At 58.2% G+C, this 17,050-nt stretch overlaps 1 protein-coding gene across 1 annotated transcript in view; it reads right to left on the bottom strand.

Annotated features, from left to right (window-relative positions):
• The window catches only part of CFAP46 (cilia and flagella associated protein 46), a 90,051-nt gene that overhangs the window by 54,632 nt on the left and 18,369 nt on the right, over window positions 1-17,050 (bottom strand). Inside the window, exons 12-22 of the mRNA XM_033129774.1 lie at window positions 11,882-12,110; window positions 11,663-11,783; window positions 10,764-10,887; window positions 10,073-10,203; window positions 9,079-9,206; window positions 7,802-7,935; window positions 6,216-6,428; window positions 4,694-4,859; window positions 3,819-3,968; window positions 2,915-3,022; window positions 1,925-2,091 (exon numbers count right to left, since the gene is read on the bottom strand). Of these exons, the coding sequence (XP_032985665.1) occupies window positions 1,925-2,091; window positions 2,915-3,022; window positions 3,819-3,968; window positions 4,694-4,859; window positions 6,216-6,428; window positions 7,802-7,935; window positions 9,079-9,206; window positions 10,073-10,203; window positions 10,764-10,887; window positions 11,663-11,783; window positions 11,882-12,110 (1,671 nt within the window). The remainder of the gene's footprint in view (window positions 1-1,924; window positions 2,092-2,914; window positions 3,023-3,818; window positions 3,969-4,693; window positions 4,860-6,215; window positions 6,429-7,801; window positions 7,936-9,078; window positions 9,207-10,072; window positions 10,204-10,763; window positions 10,888-11,662; window positions 11,784-11,881; window positions 12,111-17,050) is intronic.

Here is a 17,050-nt window from a genome sequence, read left to right as displayed (position 1 = left end):
CAGCCTCGCCAAAGCGCCCGAGCCAGGGCTCCGGGCTGCGTGCAGTCAACCCGCGGAGCCGTGACCAGAAGCACCCCCGCCGTCTTAAATGGCTGCTCTGCAGGGCTGATCTGTCCGGTTGTGCAGACACCGCTGAGCAGAGCAGGCCTGCGCTGAGCAGCCCTCAGCATGGCCGAGCCCCCGGGAGCACACGCGCTGCCTCAGCCCCACTCTGCTCCAGGGCTCGGTCCGGGCAGGTTCCACTCAGCCACCTCGAGGATGCCGAGCTACCCTGCTCCCTAGGTGTCATTAAGCTGTGGCAGAGCACAGAGGACACCACACACACTAAGACACCATCCCGACCAGCGCTGGCCGGGAGGGACCAGCTCGTCCCTGCCACTCCACTCAGGGGCACCGACTTTATTCTAAAAGAAATACACTGGCTCCTGGGTCGCCCCCCTGCACAAGCCCTGAAGCCAGGGACCTGCCTGCAGGAGCAGACGGCACACAAGGGGGAGAGCGGCTGACCCTCAGCCTGCAGGCTGTGCAGGGCACAACAAGGCTGGTGGAGAGTCTGGCTGCCTGGGCACTGGCATCCCAGAAACCTGTTTATAATGCAGTTTGGGGACAGCATGCGTCAGCGTCAGTGGGTGGGACGCTGGCAGCATCACTCACAGCTGTGTAAACTGGTGAATTTTCTGCTTACTCTATCCCATCAGTTACTGAAAGGAGTGTGAAATCTATAGCTGATACTGGGAACGTACTTAGCTTTTGCTTCTTGACTTTTGAAGCTCTGTTATGAAGTGTACACACATTTAGGATGTTTACATTTTTGTGCTGATTTAACCCTTGTGCCACTACGCCTCTCTCTGTCATCATACATCTTGGGTGTTTTAATATAGCCAGACCAGTGTTCTTATGACTAGTGTTTGCAGAGAACATCTTTCCCCACCCTTTCCCTTTTTACCTGTATCTTTATATTTGAAGAGTGTCTCATGAAAATAGCTTCTACTTGAGTCTTGGTTTCTGTATCCAGTAGGACAAACTGATTTTAACTGAAATGTTGGTTCATTTATATTTAATGTACATGGTCGGGGGAAAACCTACCACTTTGCTACTTGCCTTCCTTTTGTCCCATATGTTGTTTCTTTCCTCCCCTCTTTTGGATTAATTGAGTGCTTTTTTAGTATTCCATTTGATCTCCTCTGCTGGGTTTTCAGTTATCTTTTCATTTTATTATTTTTTACTGTTGTCCTACAGATTACAACATACACCCTTAGCTAACCACAGGTTTCCTTGACTTATTTCATTTCACAGGTGATGTCAGAACAGAATTCTTCTACCCCCTTTCCATCCTGTGTTACCACTGTCACACATTTCCCTTCTACGTTTGTGAATAATCCCACAGCACAATGTGGGATTTGCTTTAAACAGGCAAATGTCTTCTAAAGAACCTGAGAACTGAAGGGAAACCTTTGTTCCTTATCCACACATCTGCCATGCCCGGTACTCCCTGGCACATCGTGAGCCGAGTGTCCCCCTGGAACCATCTCCTTCAGCCTTTCCTGTTCTGCAGTCCTTCTAGGAAGGCATTCTCTTAGCTTTAGATCATCTTAAAATGTCTCGATTTTGCCTTCAGTTTTTGAAGGTTATTTCTGATGGATAACAGATTTTCTTCTTTTTTAACACTTAAACTGGTCTGTGTTGTTTCTGTTGAGAAGTCAGCAGGCCTGTCCTTGTCTCCCTGTCTGAAATGCGTGTTTGTCCCCAGGCTCTCCTGTCAGCCTTGGTCCACAGCAATTTGACCCCAAAGAAAACAAGGGTCTGTCCTGCGTGCACTGACCACACTGATATGTGACTACGAACACCCCGTGTCCCTCCTGCTCTTGACGGGGTTACCACGTCCTCAGGTCACCAGAATGCAGGCGTCAGGGAGGTGACTTACCGACTGAACGTCCTCAGGGACCTGATGCCCATCTGGGTGGCTTTCTCCGAGCATGCCATGGTGAGCGCGTGGTCGTGGGCCGCGTGGGCAAAGTGGGCCAGGCGCATCAGAGTCTGCAATTCCACCAGGGGGTCTGCCCAGCTGCACTCGGAGGCCATCTTCACCAGCTTCCCGGCGGGAGAGGAGGGCATGTTAGCAGGGGAGGTTCTGACCTCGCAGCCCCAGTGCTGCGTGCTGTCAGCCTGGGGGAATGTGCCATTTGGTAAAGCCTTGAACATTTAGTTATGTTATTCCAGATGGACCCTCGATGGGTAATGGACCAGCCGCACAGCAAACCCCATGAAGGCTGAGTCACTGCGTCCCCAGTCATAAACCAGGGCCCAGGCTCGGGCACAGGGTTGGCTGTTGGGGGGCAGACTGTCCACACGGCCCACACTGCCTCGGCGCCCCACAGGGGTGCCCTGCCCTGCACAGAGCCACCCTAAGAGAAAGCTTAGAGGGAAGCTCCATGAAAAACGAAATAAAGTCAGGTGCCCTGAGGGGAGGGCAGGTGTGGGGAGGACGCGGGTCACTCGGCAGGCCAGGCTTTGTGACGGCCGCCTTGGGCAGGCCCTCTGACCACAGTGCTGCCTCTGAGCAGCAGGGTTTGAACAAGTGGCCTCAGGTGGGGGCTCTACCCATGCATAGCCCTGGCATGTCCACCAGGACACCTGGTGAGACAAACTTGAACCAAGGGGAAGGATGCTGATACCTGAGGGAGATGACACCTTGGGAGAAGGCGACACCTGGGGGAAGAGGACACCTGGGGAAGTGATGTCTGGGAGGGAAGGTGACACCTAAGAGGGGAAGGTGACACCTGGGGGAGGTCTCACCTGAGGGCACTGTGACACTTGGTGGGTGGTACCCAAGGGAGGTGACATGGAGGGGAGATCACATCTGGGGGGAAGGGGGTACTACCTGGGGAGAAAGTGACACCTAGGGGGGACCGACCTGGGCCACAGGGGGCACGGTGAAGTCCATGAGGCCCAGCCCGTTGCAGGAGTACATCTCCAGAGCAACAAGGACTCTGGTCACCGAGCTGACGTCCTCGTTGGTGCTCTGGTGGGAAGGAAGCAGAGGGTGCCCATCAGTCCAGGGTGTCGGAGAGAGTGTGGGACACTAGGGACCTCATCCTGTGAAATGCCAGCTCCACGGCAGTCATTGGGGCGCTCTGCGAACGTTTACCTCCAAGTGACCTTCTCACTCCAGAAAGAGGTAGGAAGCAGTACAACCCTTAGCGGTTAGGCGACTGAGCTGACCCGGCCAGAGGAGGAGTGGGCCTCTGCCTGCACGGTCCCTCCCCTTGTCCTGCTCCAGCCAGCCCTCACTCCAGACCCCCTCAGATGCCCTCCCTGACTGCCCTGCTGGTCTCCCTTCCCGCCTGTCCCAGTGCGTCCTGGCTCAGGCCGGTGCCCATGGGCGTCTCTGTCTGTGGCCATGCAGCCTGTGTGTGCAGGAGCAGAGCCCTGCCCTCTCCTGTCCTCTCTGTGTCCCTGCTTGACCCCCACCCCCCACTCCAACAGCCTTGTGTCCACAGCTCAGGGTCCCCTGGTATCCTGCCAAGGAGGACCCCCCTCTGGCTTGGGTGCACCTCTAGCTAAGGCCACAGTGAGTGTCACCCAGGGTGGACAGTACCCCCAGAGGCCCCACATCTTGGTGGGCATTTAGAAGAGTGGCCAGGCGGCAGGAGGAAGGGGAGGCACCCGCCAGGGGCATTGACCTCAGTGGGCACAGCCCTTCCCTAGCGGGGAGAGTCCTTTCCCAGCAGGAGGGGTCTCCCCACTGTGCTGCCATGCAGGCTGGCGGCACCCGGGGTGGGGAGATGGCACAAAGCGGCCTGGCCATGGGCTGGCACCTGCTCGTCTGTGCCCAGCCGCGGACCGATTTGCTGCTGCAGCAACTGCTTGGCTTTCACCCAGGTGGCGATGAGCTGCTGCCGCGCTTCTGTGGGCACGGCCTCGTCGGGCTGCACCCCGCTGGTCAGGCTCAGGGCGAACTCGCAGACCTGAAACGGAGGCGTCCCTGCTCGGAAGCCGCATCCCAGACGGCAACCTGGGCCAACAGCCCCCACGTCACTAGAACAAGCGGACCTGGCTCTCTCCCGGCAGCCTCACCGCCAGCACAGGGCCGTCCTCTCGCGCCCCCAGCCCACCGGGGGCAGCTGGGCCCCTCACACTCATCCTCCTCCCTCACTCAGGCCTCGGCAAGGTCTGGCAGCTTCCCTCAAACTCAGTGAGGAAGTTGCTTTCTTCTGTGCGTCTAAGCTTCTTCCACTAGAAATGGGTAATGGATTAGCAAACACTTTGCAACATCAAGACGTGACTTTCCTCCTCTTTAGGGTTTACGATGGTCAAGGCCACATTTATGGAAATAAGTTTCAGGGGATGAACGCTGCCACTCGGTCACAGCACTTGGCCTGTGACTATTTTATTTGGATCACAGCATTTCTGCTCTTCACTGGCACTGGTCTGGGTTTTTCATTTTATATCCCTGCTGCTCTGTGATCTGCAATAACTGCACAGGACCGGCCTGGGCCTTGCAGGGCCGTCCCCTCCTGGCACTGCCACCCAAGGCTGCCGGCCGTGTTGCCGCCTTTTCAGACGGACACACGTTTCCCAGCCCTCCCGCGCCACGCCCACTTCCCGCAGTGGGACGTCTTGCCGGTTCCCCTGGCCAGCGGCTCCTGCATGGTCACCATTGCCCGGCCCTGAACCACGGCACAGGCAGTACCTCCACTGCGGCCTTGACTTCAGAGGTGGCCCCTGAGTCCAGCGGTGCATGAGAAAGGTTTGGTCGCATGACTCTTCTGGATTTTTCCGGTGTCTGGGCTGGAATCCAGCCGAGGATCAAGCCACGAGCCAAAGCATTGCAGAGCATCACCAACATGAGGGAGTCGCTGGAAAACAAGGCGTCAGCAGGTGACACTCAGCGCCCGGCAACAGCACGACCACAAGCAGACTCAGGGGGTCGTCACCCATGGCGGGTGCGTCTGCCCGAATCAGACAGAAGGTGACTGCCCGCTGTCCCGGCACCAGGTGAAGGAGCTGTTCTCAGCCCTCAAGGGAGGAAGCTGGCTGTGACAAGCCTGCTTTGTGACAGCTCTGTCCCCTGCCACAGGTGCCTTCACACTGTGAAGGACGACACCTGGACATCTCGGGCAGTCCTGTGGGGACCGGACAGAAAGACCCTCGTGGCCACTGTGCCTGTGGCCGGGGCGTCCCGCAGACCCTGGCGGGCGCTGGGAATTTCCATCAGTTACCACACGAAGGGCTGAGACCAGAACCTGCATTTCTCACCGGAAACGCATGGTACCAACACATTCCAAACAGCCGCAAATGGTCTCTGCGTGCTTTCATCATGGACTCTGATCTTTGTCCCCAACAGCAGAAGGCAGGGCGGCGGCGTGAGCAGCAGGCTCGGCTGCCAGGCTGGCTCCCTGGGGCCGCCAGGACGGGGCCTGCGGAGGCTCATGCCCAGCGGAGGGGGGCACCGCCGAGCCAAGCCTCAGCTCATGGCCCCTTTTCTTTACTGTTCATAACATGAAAAAAAATCACATGTTCTGCATTCTGACTCATTCTTGAATTTCTACTTTATTACCTGATAAAATGATTTAAATCTTATTGTTCAGGCTAAACGCCAAACCAACAGAAAACATACACGGAGCGTTTTAAAATTTCACCCTATTAGGTAAAACTTCAACCTAACTTGAAATGTCCACTTTTGGCTCATGAAAACATTGGTGTCTCACAAGCTCACATCTAGATAACAAAACACTCAGAGGCAGATTTTCACACCTCCCACCTCCCACCTTCCCCCCCCCCCCACCCCCCGCCAAGAAGAGTCACTCTCTTCTTCCACTTTCCTGTGCCTCGGGGCTCAGCAAACCTTTCTCACAACTGATCTGTTTGAACAGACACAGACTGGCTTCCACACGGGGAACGCCGTGGGGCCGTGGGCGGGTGTGAGAGTTCCGAGTGCCTCATCAATCCCCACCAGCCATGCTGCGGCTCAGAGAGGGTGAGTGTCTGGCTCAAGGGTGCACAGCCAGTAAATGGAGACCCTGGGGTTGCTCGAGCAGCCTTCCCCGTGGCCCCCACAGGCATCTCCTTGGGCCATCACCTCCATCACCATGCCAGGGGATGGTGGCCCACCTCTCACTGGAAGAACAGCACTAAAGAAACAGGAGGGGCCCCGCGGCATCACCGCCAAGTGGACGCAGGTCGGAGCCCACAGCGCCGGCGCCAGAACTCACCCGCTGTGGCCGGTGGCCTTCACGATGCTCAGGAGCTGCTGCAAGGTATCCACGAGCTCCCTCTGCCGCCCGGCGGCGAGCAGGTGGCGGTTGTGGTTGAGGATGGACACCACCGCGTTCTGCACGATCCAGGCCTCCTGCAGCTCCTGCCCGATCTCTGCAGCCCGCAGCCAGCTGCTCATGGCGTACTGCGACAGGCCCTCGATCCATGTCCTGCGGGCGCACACACCAAACTCTTCCTTTGAAACAGAACTTCCCCAAACAGGCGTTAACGGCGCCAGCACGAGGTCTGCCAGCAGCCCCTCCTGGCTGTGGAGATGGGGCAGAAGGTGCCCCGCTGGGGCCGCCCGCCGCCCACCGCACTCCCTCCGGAAGGACCCTGGGCCCCGGCCCCTCCTGTCTCCCATGGGGACATACCTCTCTCACACACAACAATCAGACCCTCTGGCTCCGTCTGTGCCCGCAAAGCTCCCAGCCCCCCCTATCTGAGGCCCCAGGCCGGCCGGGCTACCTGTCCACCTGTGCAGCCGCCCCTCGCACCCCGTGTCCAGCACTACCCGGCCACACACAGGCCATCGGCCACACACAGGCCATCGGTCTCACTCAGCACTCTGTGCGAGCCACGACGGTCGGCCCTCGGACTGGGGCCTGGAAAACGTTTTCTGCAAAGGTCCTTGTTCTCTGTTTGCTTTTTCTCAATTTTATTGTATAAATTTAAAATGTCAAGAGCACTCAGCTCATGGGCTATGGGCCACATGTGTCCTGGGCCCGGGTTCACTGACTCCCGCCCAGCTCTAAGCTCTGCTCCGGCCTGGGCCTGGACTTGGGTGGCAGCTGACGGCGCCGGGGGAGAGGACCTGACGTCACCAAGTGGAATTATCCATGCAGAATGAGAGTGCTGCTGCCCTCCTCGACCCCTCGTGGCTGGGCAACCCCCAGTCTTCCCAGGACCGGTGGGTGAGGGATGCCCATTTGTTTACTGGGCAAATGAGCAGGAAAGCAGGTTTTCTCTCCCCGTTTAGTGAGCGAGAGCAGCTAAGTAGGCTCAGCTCCTGTGCCGTGAGAATCTGCACACTCACTCACGACCACATTCACTTCTGCAGGATTCAGTATCAGACTTTAAAATAACCAAGCCCATCACGGCCAACACAGCACCTTCATTTCATGGCTGTTTCTGCACCTGGCATCTCACGGGGCCAGTCTCCTGGGCGTCGACCGGGAGCCATCGAGGCGTGTCCCCGACACACCCTCACAGGTTTCCCACAATCAGAGCCGTCACAGCTTTTCCTCTGAGCAGAGAAAGGCTGCCCTCTCTGTATTTCCACCGCTAACATGATCTCCCTAGTACCCCACTCACACCAATGACGAGAAAGACTGGCATGACCCACTGTCTGAGCTCCTGGACATGGACAGGCCAGTCTTGCCACTTCTCACAGGGACCCCAAAGCAGCTCCTGGTGTGGACACGCCCCCGGCCTGTTCGCCATGCTCCCCCAGCCAGGCCACAGAGCCTATGCTCTCCACAGCCCAGCGGTGCCTCCAGGCACAGGACACCCAGACCCGTCAGTGCCCATAGCAGCTACCTACCTATACACGACCCACTCCGCGTTCTCCTCTGGGGACTCGGGCATGTAGCCGGCCGAGTGCTGGCTCAAGTCCTCGGGGGGGTTGGGACGCTCATTTAGCTGTACACCTTCTGACTGCAGCAAGTGGACAGTGGCCTGCAAAGGACGTGTGCAGCCGGACAGGTCACGGCGCATGGACCCAGCAGCAGTCACGCGGCGGGAAGACCCTGTGAGGAACCCAGGGCCTCTGCAGCCTCAGGTCCCTCCCCTCCTGACACCCGCTCCCCTCCCCCACGCAGTGTCACTTCCCCAGTAAATAAATACTCCATCTTTTCAGAAAGAGGAGGCTCCTTCCGAGAGCAGCCCAGGCCGTGACCACAGCTCAGCACAGACGTACCCCGAGCACCAGCACGTGACCCCCAGCCTCCAGTGGCCCCGTCACTTAAGTGCACAGGGAAACACGACAGGCTGTGGGACCACTGGGCACAGGCTTCGGGGACCGATGAGAGGTGAGTGGGTGGCCTTGCCACCTGTCTCCCTAGGGTGACACCGGTTCCATCATTGGCTGCTGGCTCCCTGAGGACAGGGCTCTGCTCGGGTCATCACCATGTCCCCAGCTCACAGCACTGACACTTGGGAGGTGCTCAGGAGACTCTTACTGAATAAATCGGTGAGTGCTCAGGCCAGCTTACCCTGCCGACTCCCAAAAGAAACAACGGAAGTGGCTGCAAGGATTCTGAGTTACAAAATGTCACCACCCACATCAGGCTCAGCCTGGGGGCGCAGTGCCAGCCTGGGTCCACTTTGCCCCTGGCTGACCCTGGGTCCCGGCAAGCACGCTGTGGCAGCAGTGAGCTCAGGGAAAGGCCTGGTGGACTGGTCCCCAGAAGCACTCAGCCCGCCTGTGACCACGTCAGTCACAGGTGCTGCTTCTCTCTGGCACCTCGTTCACAGACGTTTCAATGTCAAGCAGCATGTGAACAAGTGCAGTGACCGTCACCACGGCTCCTATGTTATTTCGGACAATGTCACCCCTGAGAAGCTATTTCTAAATAACATGTACGTCACGCATCACACGGCATTTTGGTTTAGAGGTTTAGATTTTTGTCCTAGAAAATCTCACAAGAACCCAGGAAACGCTCCCTAACCTACAACCCTATTTCAGGAGCAGGGGTGGGGCACTAGGGGAACAGTCCGCAGTGGTCACACAGTCCCCTTTTCTCCCCCCACCCCATGTGGACACAGCCACCGCCGAGGCTGAGGGGACGCCCACAGGCTGGTGCTGTGTGTAGGACGCACCTCGGCGGCAATGAAGGCCACCTCCGCGAGCTTCCGCAGCAGGCTGGAGTGTGTCGGCCTCTGCAGCAGGCACGCCGACTGGCCACTGGTGTCCTGCCCCAAGCTGTCCCTGCCCCGCTTCTTCCTTCCTGGGGAAACAGCAGCTTCAGACGAGGCCTCAGAAAACCCCCGAGGACTCCTGGCCCACCTGCCTGCTACAGCCCCTGTCCAGCTCCGGGGATGGCGGGGGTCTCTGGGTGGTGGGCACGGTGCCCAGGAGGGTATGGAGGAAACCTCCCCAAGGGTGTGGGGACCCCGTGGGGTGGCAAAGCTGTCCCCTACTCCAGCCAACGTTCCCGACAGCATATTCTTGTTTTGGCTCATTCTTGGTTCTGCTCGCCAAGCCTGCCACACCCACATCCAGGCCTCCCCGGACCTCTCACACGTTCCCCAAGGACCTGCATGCTGGGTTTGTCTCCAGACCCAGTGCTGGTGGTGGGAGCCGGTCCCCTGCCCGCACAGGGGCTGCTCCACACTCAACCTCCATCAGGCTCAGCCCTTGCCCTCTGCCCACAGGCTCCCAGCACAGCGGCCTCAATTCTCTCACCCACAGCATGTCCTTTCCCCTTTCTGAGTCCCCTGACGACCCCAAAGTGACCTTGAAGGTCAAACGACACGATGGCACAGGCAGCCAGCCTGGCACAGAGCCAGAAGCACAGAGGAAGCCCCTGATCGGCCATATGACCCGTGGTGACCCGTGGTGACCCGTGGTGACCCGGGGTCACCGTCACTTCATCATGGGGTCTCAGCAGTCAGCTGAAAACATTTGCAAAACACTGTTCCAGCCAACGGCCCGCTGGACTCACATCCACGCGTGCTGACCCTTTCCCTCACTTCAGAACCCAGTCTGGCTTGCCCGTGCTCGGTGACCACCCACTGCAGAGGCGCTGGCCCTGGGTTCCAGAATCTGTGCAGCCCCGAGCTGGGTGCTCATGGGTGGGGGCCTTGCACGTACCTCTCTTCATCCGTGATGGCTTCTTCGTCTTGACACTGTCATACAGCAGACAGAAACGGCTTGCTGCGCGGCACACATCCCACACGCCCTGCTTCCAGGCAACTTTGGCGAGCTCCGCCCAAATCTGTATCCTGGTCACCAAAGACCCAAAGGAAGGAAACTGAACACGGATGGAGCAGGTGAAGTCAGAAATCACCCGGGACTACTGCTTGCGAGACAAGGCCACTGGTGGTTCTATCGTTTCCAGGTCACAAAGAGCGACCTTGAGACAAATCATGCTCACAGCCAGGGACTGTAGGCGGCAGGATGGCCAGGGGCAGGAAGGCCTGGTCCCTGGGCCAAGTGTCCGTCAGGCAGCCATTCCTGTCACTGTCACGACTGAGAGGTGCGCCCGGGGCAGGCCTCCCTGAGTCTGTCCCCAAATCAGCCAGTTCCCGTGACTGTGTCCTGGCCACACAAAGGACCTGGCACTGGGCGTCCTGCTGGAGTCTGGACAGTCTCCAGAGTGTGGACCCCGTGGGCCGGGACTTGCTGCCTCACGGGCGATGGGGACGTGTGTGCACCAGGCCCCCACAGAGGCGTGCGCCTCCTCCCGCCAGCCTGCAGCCCACACGTGGGACCCGAGCAGATGGGCGCTCCCGCTGGCTGGGCCTTTGCTGCGTGAGGCTGGCCCCCTTGGGTCCTCACCCACCTCTCCTTGTCATTCTCATTCCCCAAGCGCCGCAAGTGCCCGGCGGCTTTGTCCACGCTGATGCTGTGGTGACGAGCCTTCGCGAACAGGAAGCTGAAGCGGCCCCTGTTTTTCCCGGTGAAAACTGAGGACGCAAAAGGAAATGCTTAAGGGGCCACGCAACACGAAGGAACTGCTCGTGTGTCCTTGGGGTGCGGCCACAGAATCACAGCACCCCCTGGGCTCTGAACTCCAGAGGAGTGTCAAGTGGCCCCTCACTGGGGCATTCTGGCCTTTTGATGGGAGTGAAGTCAAGCTGACTGTGCTTTTGTGTGTGGGAATCCGCCAGGGCTCTGGGAGCAGCATGCTTCAGGGTCACCGGGTCACCCTGCCCTCCCGTCCTGCACCCACCAGGCCCTGCCCAACCCCCGCTGTCCACTCCCAGGCCGGGAGTTTGCTCTGCGCAGTGCTGGAGGCGCCTCCTCCTGGCACAGCCGCTCTGGGGACGCAGCAGGCCTGGGCCTGCAGGGGCGTCCTGTCCCTGGCGGCGGTGGGCTTGGCACGTGCTGCCACCAGGCCGGCCCCTGCCCTCTCAGCACAGCACGCCATCTACTTTCAGGAAACCCGGCTGCAAACCCCTGGCCCAGCAGGTCCCCCAGCCGCCTCCTGTTGGGTTACCAGCAGGCAAGACCGCATGCGGCGTGTGTGCAACGCGTGGGGAAGCACCAGGCATGTTTCGTGGGACTGCTGACAGCCTGTGCGCCCCCCCTGCTCAGGCACAGGAGGCCCAGCAGTGCCCAGACTGAATGACAGGTGAGGTGACAGGGGGCCCGCGGCCGCCCAGCCGCTCCGAGGGTCACGCCCCACAGCTGTCTGCTCCCCACACAGCTCAGGGCTGTGGGAGTGAGAACGGTGCCCACCTTTGGCCTCGTTCTCGCTGTCGAGCACGATCTGGAAGGTGTCGGGGGCCAGGGCCAGGCCTGCGTCCACCAGCAGTGCCCGCTTCTTCCGGACGCTGTCCTTGGGGCCAGCTTTCTTGGCCTGTGAAGAAGGAGATGGGTGGTGAGCAGGAGGTCACTTCTCCTAAAGCGTCTCGGCGCCCGTGTGTCTTGGCGTCCTCGGAGACACCGTGCTAGCACCTGCTCGACGGCCAAGGTGGCCTTATCCTCGGCGCGCCCGGGGCACTGGTACAGCAAAGTGCAGAGACGCAGCCGGTTCAGGGCCGAGCTGAGCTCCTCCCGGTAGAGGCCGCAGCTGTCCAGTCGCATGGCCTTGTGCAGGTGCTGCATGGCGGGCTCCAGCCGGTCCTCGTCCTCGGCAATCTGGGCCAGCTCCATGTGCACTTGGCAGCGCAGCAGGACCAGGAGGCTGGGGGCCACGTGCAGCGTTAGGGCTGGCGGCTGCCCCTGGTCTCCTCGCACCCTTGGGGTCCCCTCTGGCCCTGTGAGGACCCCCACAGGGGGACAGAGAGGAGGGTCCCGCAGGCTGCAGGAGGAGAAGCCCAGCTGGCAAGAGCTGTTGGGACCGGGGCTGCAGGGCTGAGAAGCAGCTGGTCAGCACCAGGGTCCCAGGCAGCGTGAGCTGCTGCGAGAGGGCAGCACACGACGCTGGGGCCGCCATCCCGTCCGTCGGTGCCATCTCACCACATCACCCCTGCGAGGTCTCGCCATCGCCAAGGCGTGAGTTTAGACAATGCACGGAGTCTCCCCTGCTGAAACCTGGAGCCCCAGCTCTGCCCCCCGGTCCCGTGGCTGAGGCCCAGCAGCCAAGCCTGGTGTCATCTCCTGCTGCCGCCTGAGCTGGGACCACAGGCAGCTGGGCAGGGTGGATACACCATGTCTGAGCAGGAAAACAGTGTCCTCAGACCCTCTCCATCAACAGCACACGAGACCCAGTGTCACGGCCCCACCCTGGACACAGCATTAGTAATCCCACAATTTGGGTGAATACAAGTCCTAAGGATGGTGCCAGGTGGGGACGGGACTGACGGGGGTGGGGGGGTCACTTCAAAGGCATGTCATGTCTGACCACTGCACTGCACGCCTGAAACAGATATAATATTGAACATCAACTATAATAGAAGGAAAACAAAGAAACGTTCTACCAGAACCCTGAAGTGACTCAGCAAGACACAGCGTCCACATCACTGCACATGTGTGTCACCTAGGACAGGAGCCAAGGGGTCCCAGGCCCAGGAGCCGGGCATTGTGGGCAGGAGGGGGCACCACCGCCCAGCATCATGGATATGCCAAAGGTGAATTCCATGCTGCCCGACAGGAACCAGGTTCCAGGACTCTGCCTATAAGTCCAGGCTGCAGTCAGGCACGGGTCTCTTCTCCTGGCCTGGGACAGGGCAGAAGAGCCAGCGGGACACGAGCAGGCCAGCCCCAAATCGTGCCCCTCTGGGCGTGAGCCCGGAGTCCGTAACATGGGTGTCCTCGACACCAGGAGCCAGCCGGGCAAGCTCACCCTACACACGACAGAGGTCTACACAGCAGAACAGCCCGTCTCAGGAACAACCTGGCAATCACTGGCTGGAGGAGAGGACGCAATGATGGGAGCAAGCTGAGCAGACGCAAATACTATAGGAGAACCTAGGCCCACCAAAGCAGGGTGAACGGGGCCCACTGAAACAGGTCAGGAGAGAGTGGCCTCCGAGTGACTGTGCTTCCAGCGGTGTGTGACGAAGCACGCTGCTCTGCCTGCCGACCATAAAGCTGGACCGCGGACTCGAGGCTGCCGATCGGGCACCGCCCCTGGAGAAGGGAACGCAGGACCGAGCCTGTCTGCCAGCTCGGCCTAGGGACAGCTTGCCATGGCACAGGGGCCAGAACACAGGCCCACGGTGCCAACGAGCTGCCATCCCAGGTGGGGACGGGGGGGAGGGGGCAGCTGTCGCGTTTAGCAGATAAATCCTTTAATGTAGATATTACAATACAAATACATTAAATAACTGAAGGAAAACAACCCTGAGAGAACAGATAGAAAATCATATTGGACAAGTACAAGCAGCAAAAAATGGAAATACTGGAACTAAAATAACTACAATAACTGATATGAAAAATTCCTCGTTGAGTTTGACAGCAGATTGGAGAAGGCAGGAAAAAGTCAGTAAACCTGAAAACAGATCAATACAAACAATCTAATCAGAAGAACAGATTGAAAAAGATTTTTAAAAATGAGCAGAGCTTTGGGCCCATGGGACAGTCTTCAGTGTTCCAGCACACGGGATGCTGGGAAGGAAAGAGTGAGAATATGTATTGGAAGAAATAATTTCCCAAATCACTTCCCAAATCTGATGAAAAAACCATCTCACACATCTGGGTGTCTCAGCTAACCACAGGCAGGGCCGTCTTAAAGGCTCTGAGGAAAACCATAATCAAAATGCTGGAAACAGGGCCAGCCTGATGGCTCAGGTGGTTGGAGCACTGTGCTCCTAACGCCGAGGTCACCGGTTCATTCCCACATGGGCCAGTGAGCTGCGCCCTCTACAGCTAAGATCGTGAACAATGGCTCTCCCTGGAGCTGGGCTGCTGTGAACAGCCAGAGGTCAGAGTGTGCTACCAAGAGCAGCTGGTAGCCAGTGTGAATGGCCGGTGGCCAGCGACTGGGGGTAGTGCAAGGCTCCTAATACCAGCTTGAACGGGGGGAGGCAGAAGAAGAGGAAAAAAAAATGTGGAAACAGAGTTAGACACCAACTCGGGAACGGAGAGGCGGCAAAAGACATGCGGTGTCCAGGAGAAGCTTCGAGTAACTCTTGACTCTGTCAAAAACTACGAGGCCAGAGAAAAGAAAACCAGCTATTCAGAGGGTTTAAAGCTGAGGGTGAGGTGAAGTCACTCTCAGATCAACAGAAGCAGAAAGAATTCATTGCTGACAACTGTGCATTACAAGAAAAAATCAAGGGAGTTCTTCAGGCTGAACTAATACCAGACAGAGATTTGGATTTGTGGAGAAGAGCCAGTGGGACCGTCAAACAAGGGGCATACAGAGCCACTGTTTTTCTCTAGAATTTTCTTTGAAAACCACCGGCTGTTGAAAGCAAAATAACAACACTGTTAGATGAGGTTTATAACATATTTCGAAGCCAAAGATATGACAATAGCACAGAGAAAGTGGGCGGGTGAACGCAGTGTCACGTTACAAGGCTGTCACCTTGGAAGTGGAAGTGGCACCCTGGGCCTTACAGGTGCCCGGTGAGAGTCGCGTTACCAGCCTCACGGCAGCGTCCTGACCCAAGAGGTACAGCTGGTTCTGGTTCTGGGACCAGGACACGGAAGGCGCAGGCAGAACAGAAGACATTATGGAAACACATAATGACATCCTAGCACAGTTCAAGACCACACTAAACGCAGAGACCAAACACCACGATTAAAAGACAGATTGCCGCACTAGATACACAAGAAATCCACGCCCTTTCCAAGCTGTTACACCTGGAAGATGCGTAGAGGAGGTAAGCAGGGTGAGGAGGGCGCTGGAGAAGCCGAGAGCATCAAACGCAGGCGCCTTCAGGACAAGGGAGTCAGGCCCCCCCACGAGGGCCGTCCCAGCGTGTGCGACTGGGTATCTGGAAGCACAGGAGCAGAGCTGAGAGCCACAGGGAGTCAGGAGATGCTGACCGCCGAGCAGGCGCTCACACCCCTCTCTCAGGAATGGCTGGACGCAGAAGACGAGAACTCGGAGTCAGGAGACCCGAGCGCGGACACGAGCCGCCGAGAGAGACAATGGCTTCCTGAGCTTTCAGCCCCTACAGGGACGAGGATGGCGTCAGCTCGAAAACCTTCCCACAGAAGCGACCACACAGCACAGCCCCAGGGACCCAAGGCTCTCACTGGATCCTACAAAATCGTTAAGGAAGAAAACACCAATTCACAAAAAGTCCTTCAGAAAGCAACAAACAAAACACTTCCCGAGTTCCTGACTGGTTTTATAATGTCAGCGTGACAGCGACGTCAAACCTACAGGCGTCACAAAGCAAGGACAGTACAGGCCCTCGTCCCCAGGAAGAGGCACAAGGAGCTCTGCCAGCCCAGGGGAGGAGGCCGCCACACAGAAGGTGAGTTTCAGGGCGTGCAGAAGTCGCCGGGGCGGCACGTGAAGCACACTCAGAGCCGCTCTTGCGTTAAACGAGAGAAAAGCACACGGTCACTTCTGAAGGAGCAGAAGAAACATTCGAAACATCCAACACCCACCCGTGACTAAAACACAGCTCAGCCAACCGGACGTTTAAATGTGTGCTTTCTCTTGAATGCAATTATATCTCCATAAAATCGAGTAGGAAAAGAACCATCGAGAAAAAGAGGGCAACTAGAAGTTATTTCTTAAAATCAGGCAAATATGAAAATAAAATACAAGGATATTTTTGTGAATGAGAAATAAAGTCATTAAAATACAAAACGTAGGCTAAAAAGAATTAGAGAACCTGTAAATAAAAGAGAATTGATGGCATGGACGGCACCTGGGAGGGGACAGAATATGAAGATAAAGGGACGGGGACATGAAGGCTTTGCAGCCCCGTCACACATTCCAGTGGGATTCCAGGAGAGCCCCAGGACAAGCAGGAAGTGAGCAGAACCGGGGCTCCGAGCTCTCCGGTTGCCCCCACCCCCCACACACACTGACACCAGGCCCTGCACCTCCCCTGCCGTGTGTGCCAGGCCTCACGTGGGTGACAAAACCAGCCCCAAGATTATCACAGGGCCCAGTGGCCATGGCAGCCCCTGGCCCCTCCTCGCATTCTGCGCCCAAATCCCATGGTCTGGACTGCTGCTGGCACCTGCTCTCTTGGGTGACCCTCCCTGCCCACACCCCAGCCTCCCTGTCACTGATGTATCTCAGAAAATGGAGTGTTAAGAGGCCACTCCCACACGCCTGCTCCCCTTGCAGGACTGGCCCATCTGTGGGTCACTCTGCAGCACCCAATGTCCTGACACCCCGACAGGAACAAAAACCAACCCAGGAATGCAGGCGTCACCGCATGGCCCCACCAAGGCAGCGCTTTCCAGGCCAAACCCGCCTGTCCCTTCTCTCCTGCGCCTGCTCCACCAGGCCCTGCCCACCTGGCACCCCCACAGCCCACAGCAGCCCACGACCCTCCCCCGACGAAGCCCTTTCTCAGCCAGAAGGTTCTACGTCCCCCTCCCGCGGCCCTGCCCTTCCCTTCTCGGCCCTTCGAGGCTCCCTGGGCCCACCCACCCCACGGGGGCATTGCCTTGGGCCTCCTCCCTTTCTGGGGTCCCAGGTGACCTCCCAGGCCCTTCCTTTCTGGGCCCCTCAACTCCAGGGCCTGCAGGCCTCTCAGGCCAGGA

This window comes from Rhinolophus ferrumequinum, chromosome 16 (assembly GCF_004115265.2).
Source record: "Rhinolophus ferrumequinum isolate MPI-CBG mRhiFer1 chromosome 16, mRhiFer1_v1.p, whole genome shotgun sequence".
Classification (NCBI taxonomy): Eukaryota; Metazoa; Chordata; class Mammalia; order Chiroptera; family Rhinolophidae; genus Rhinolophus; species Rhinolophus ferrumequinum.
This window is presented reverse-complemented; position numbering and strand designations above follow the sequence as displayed.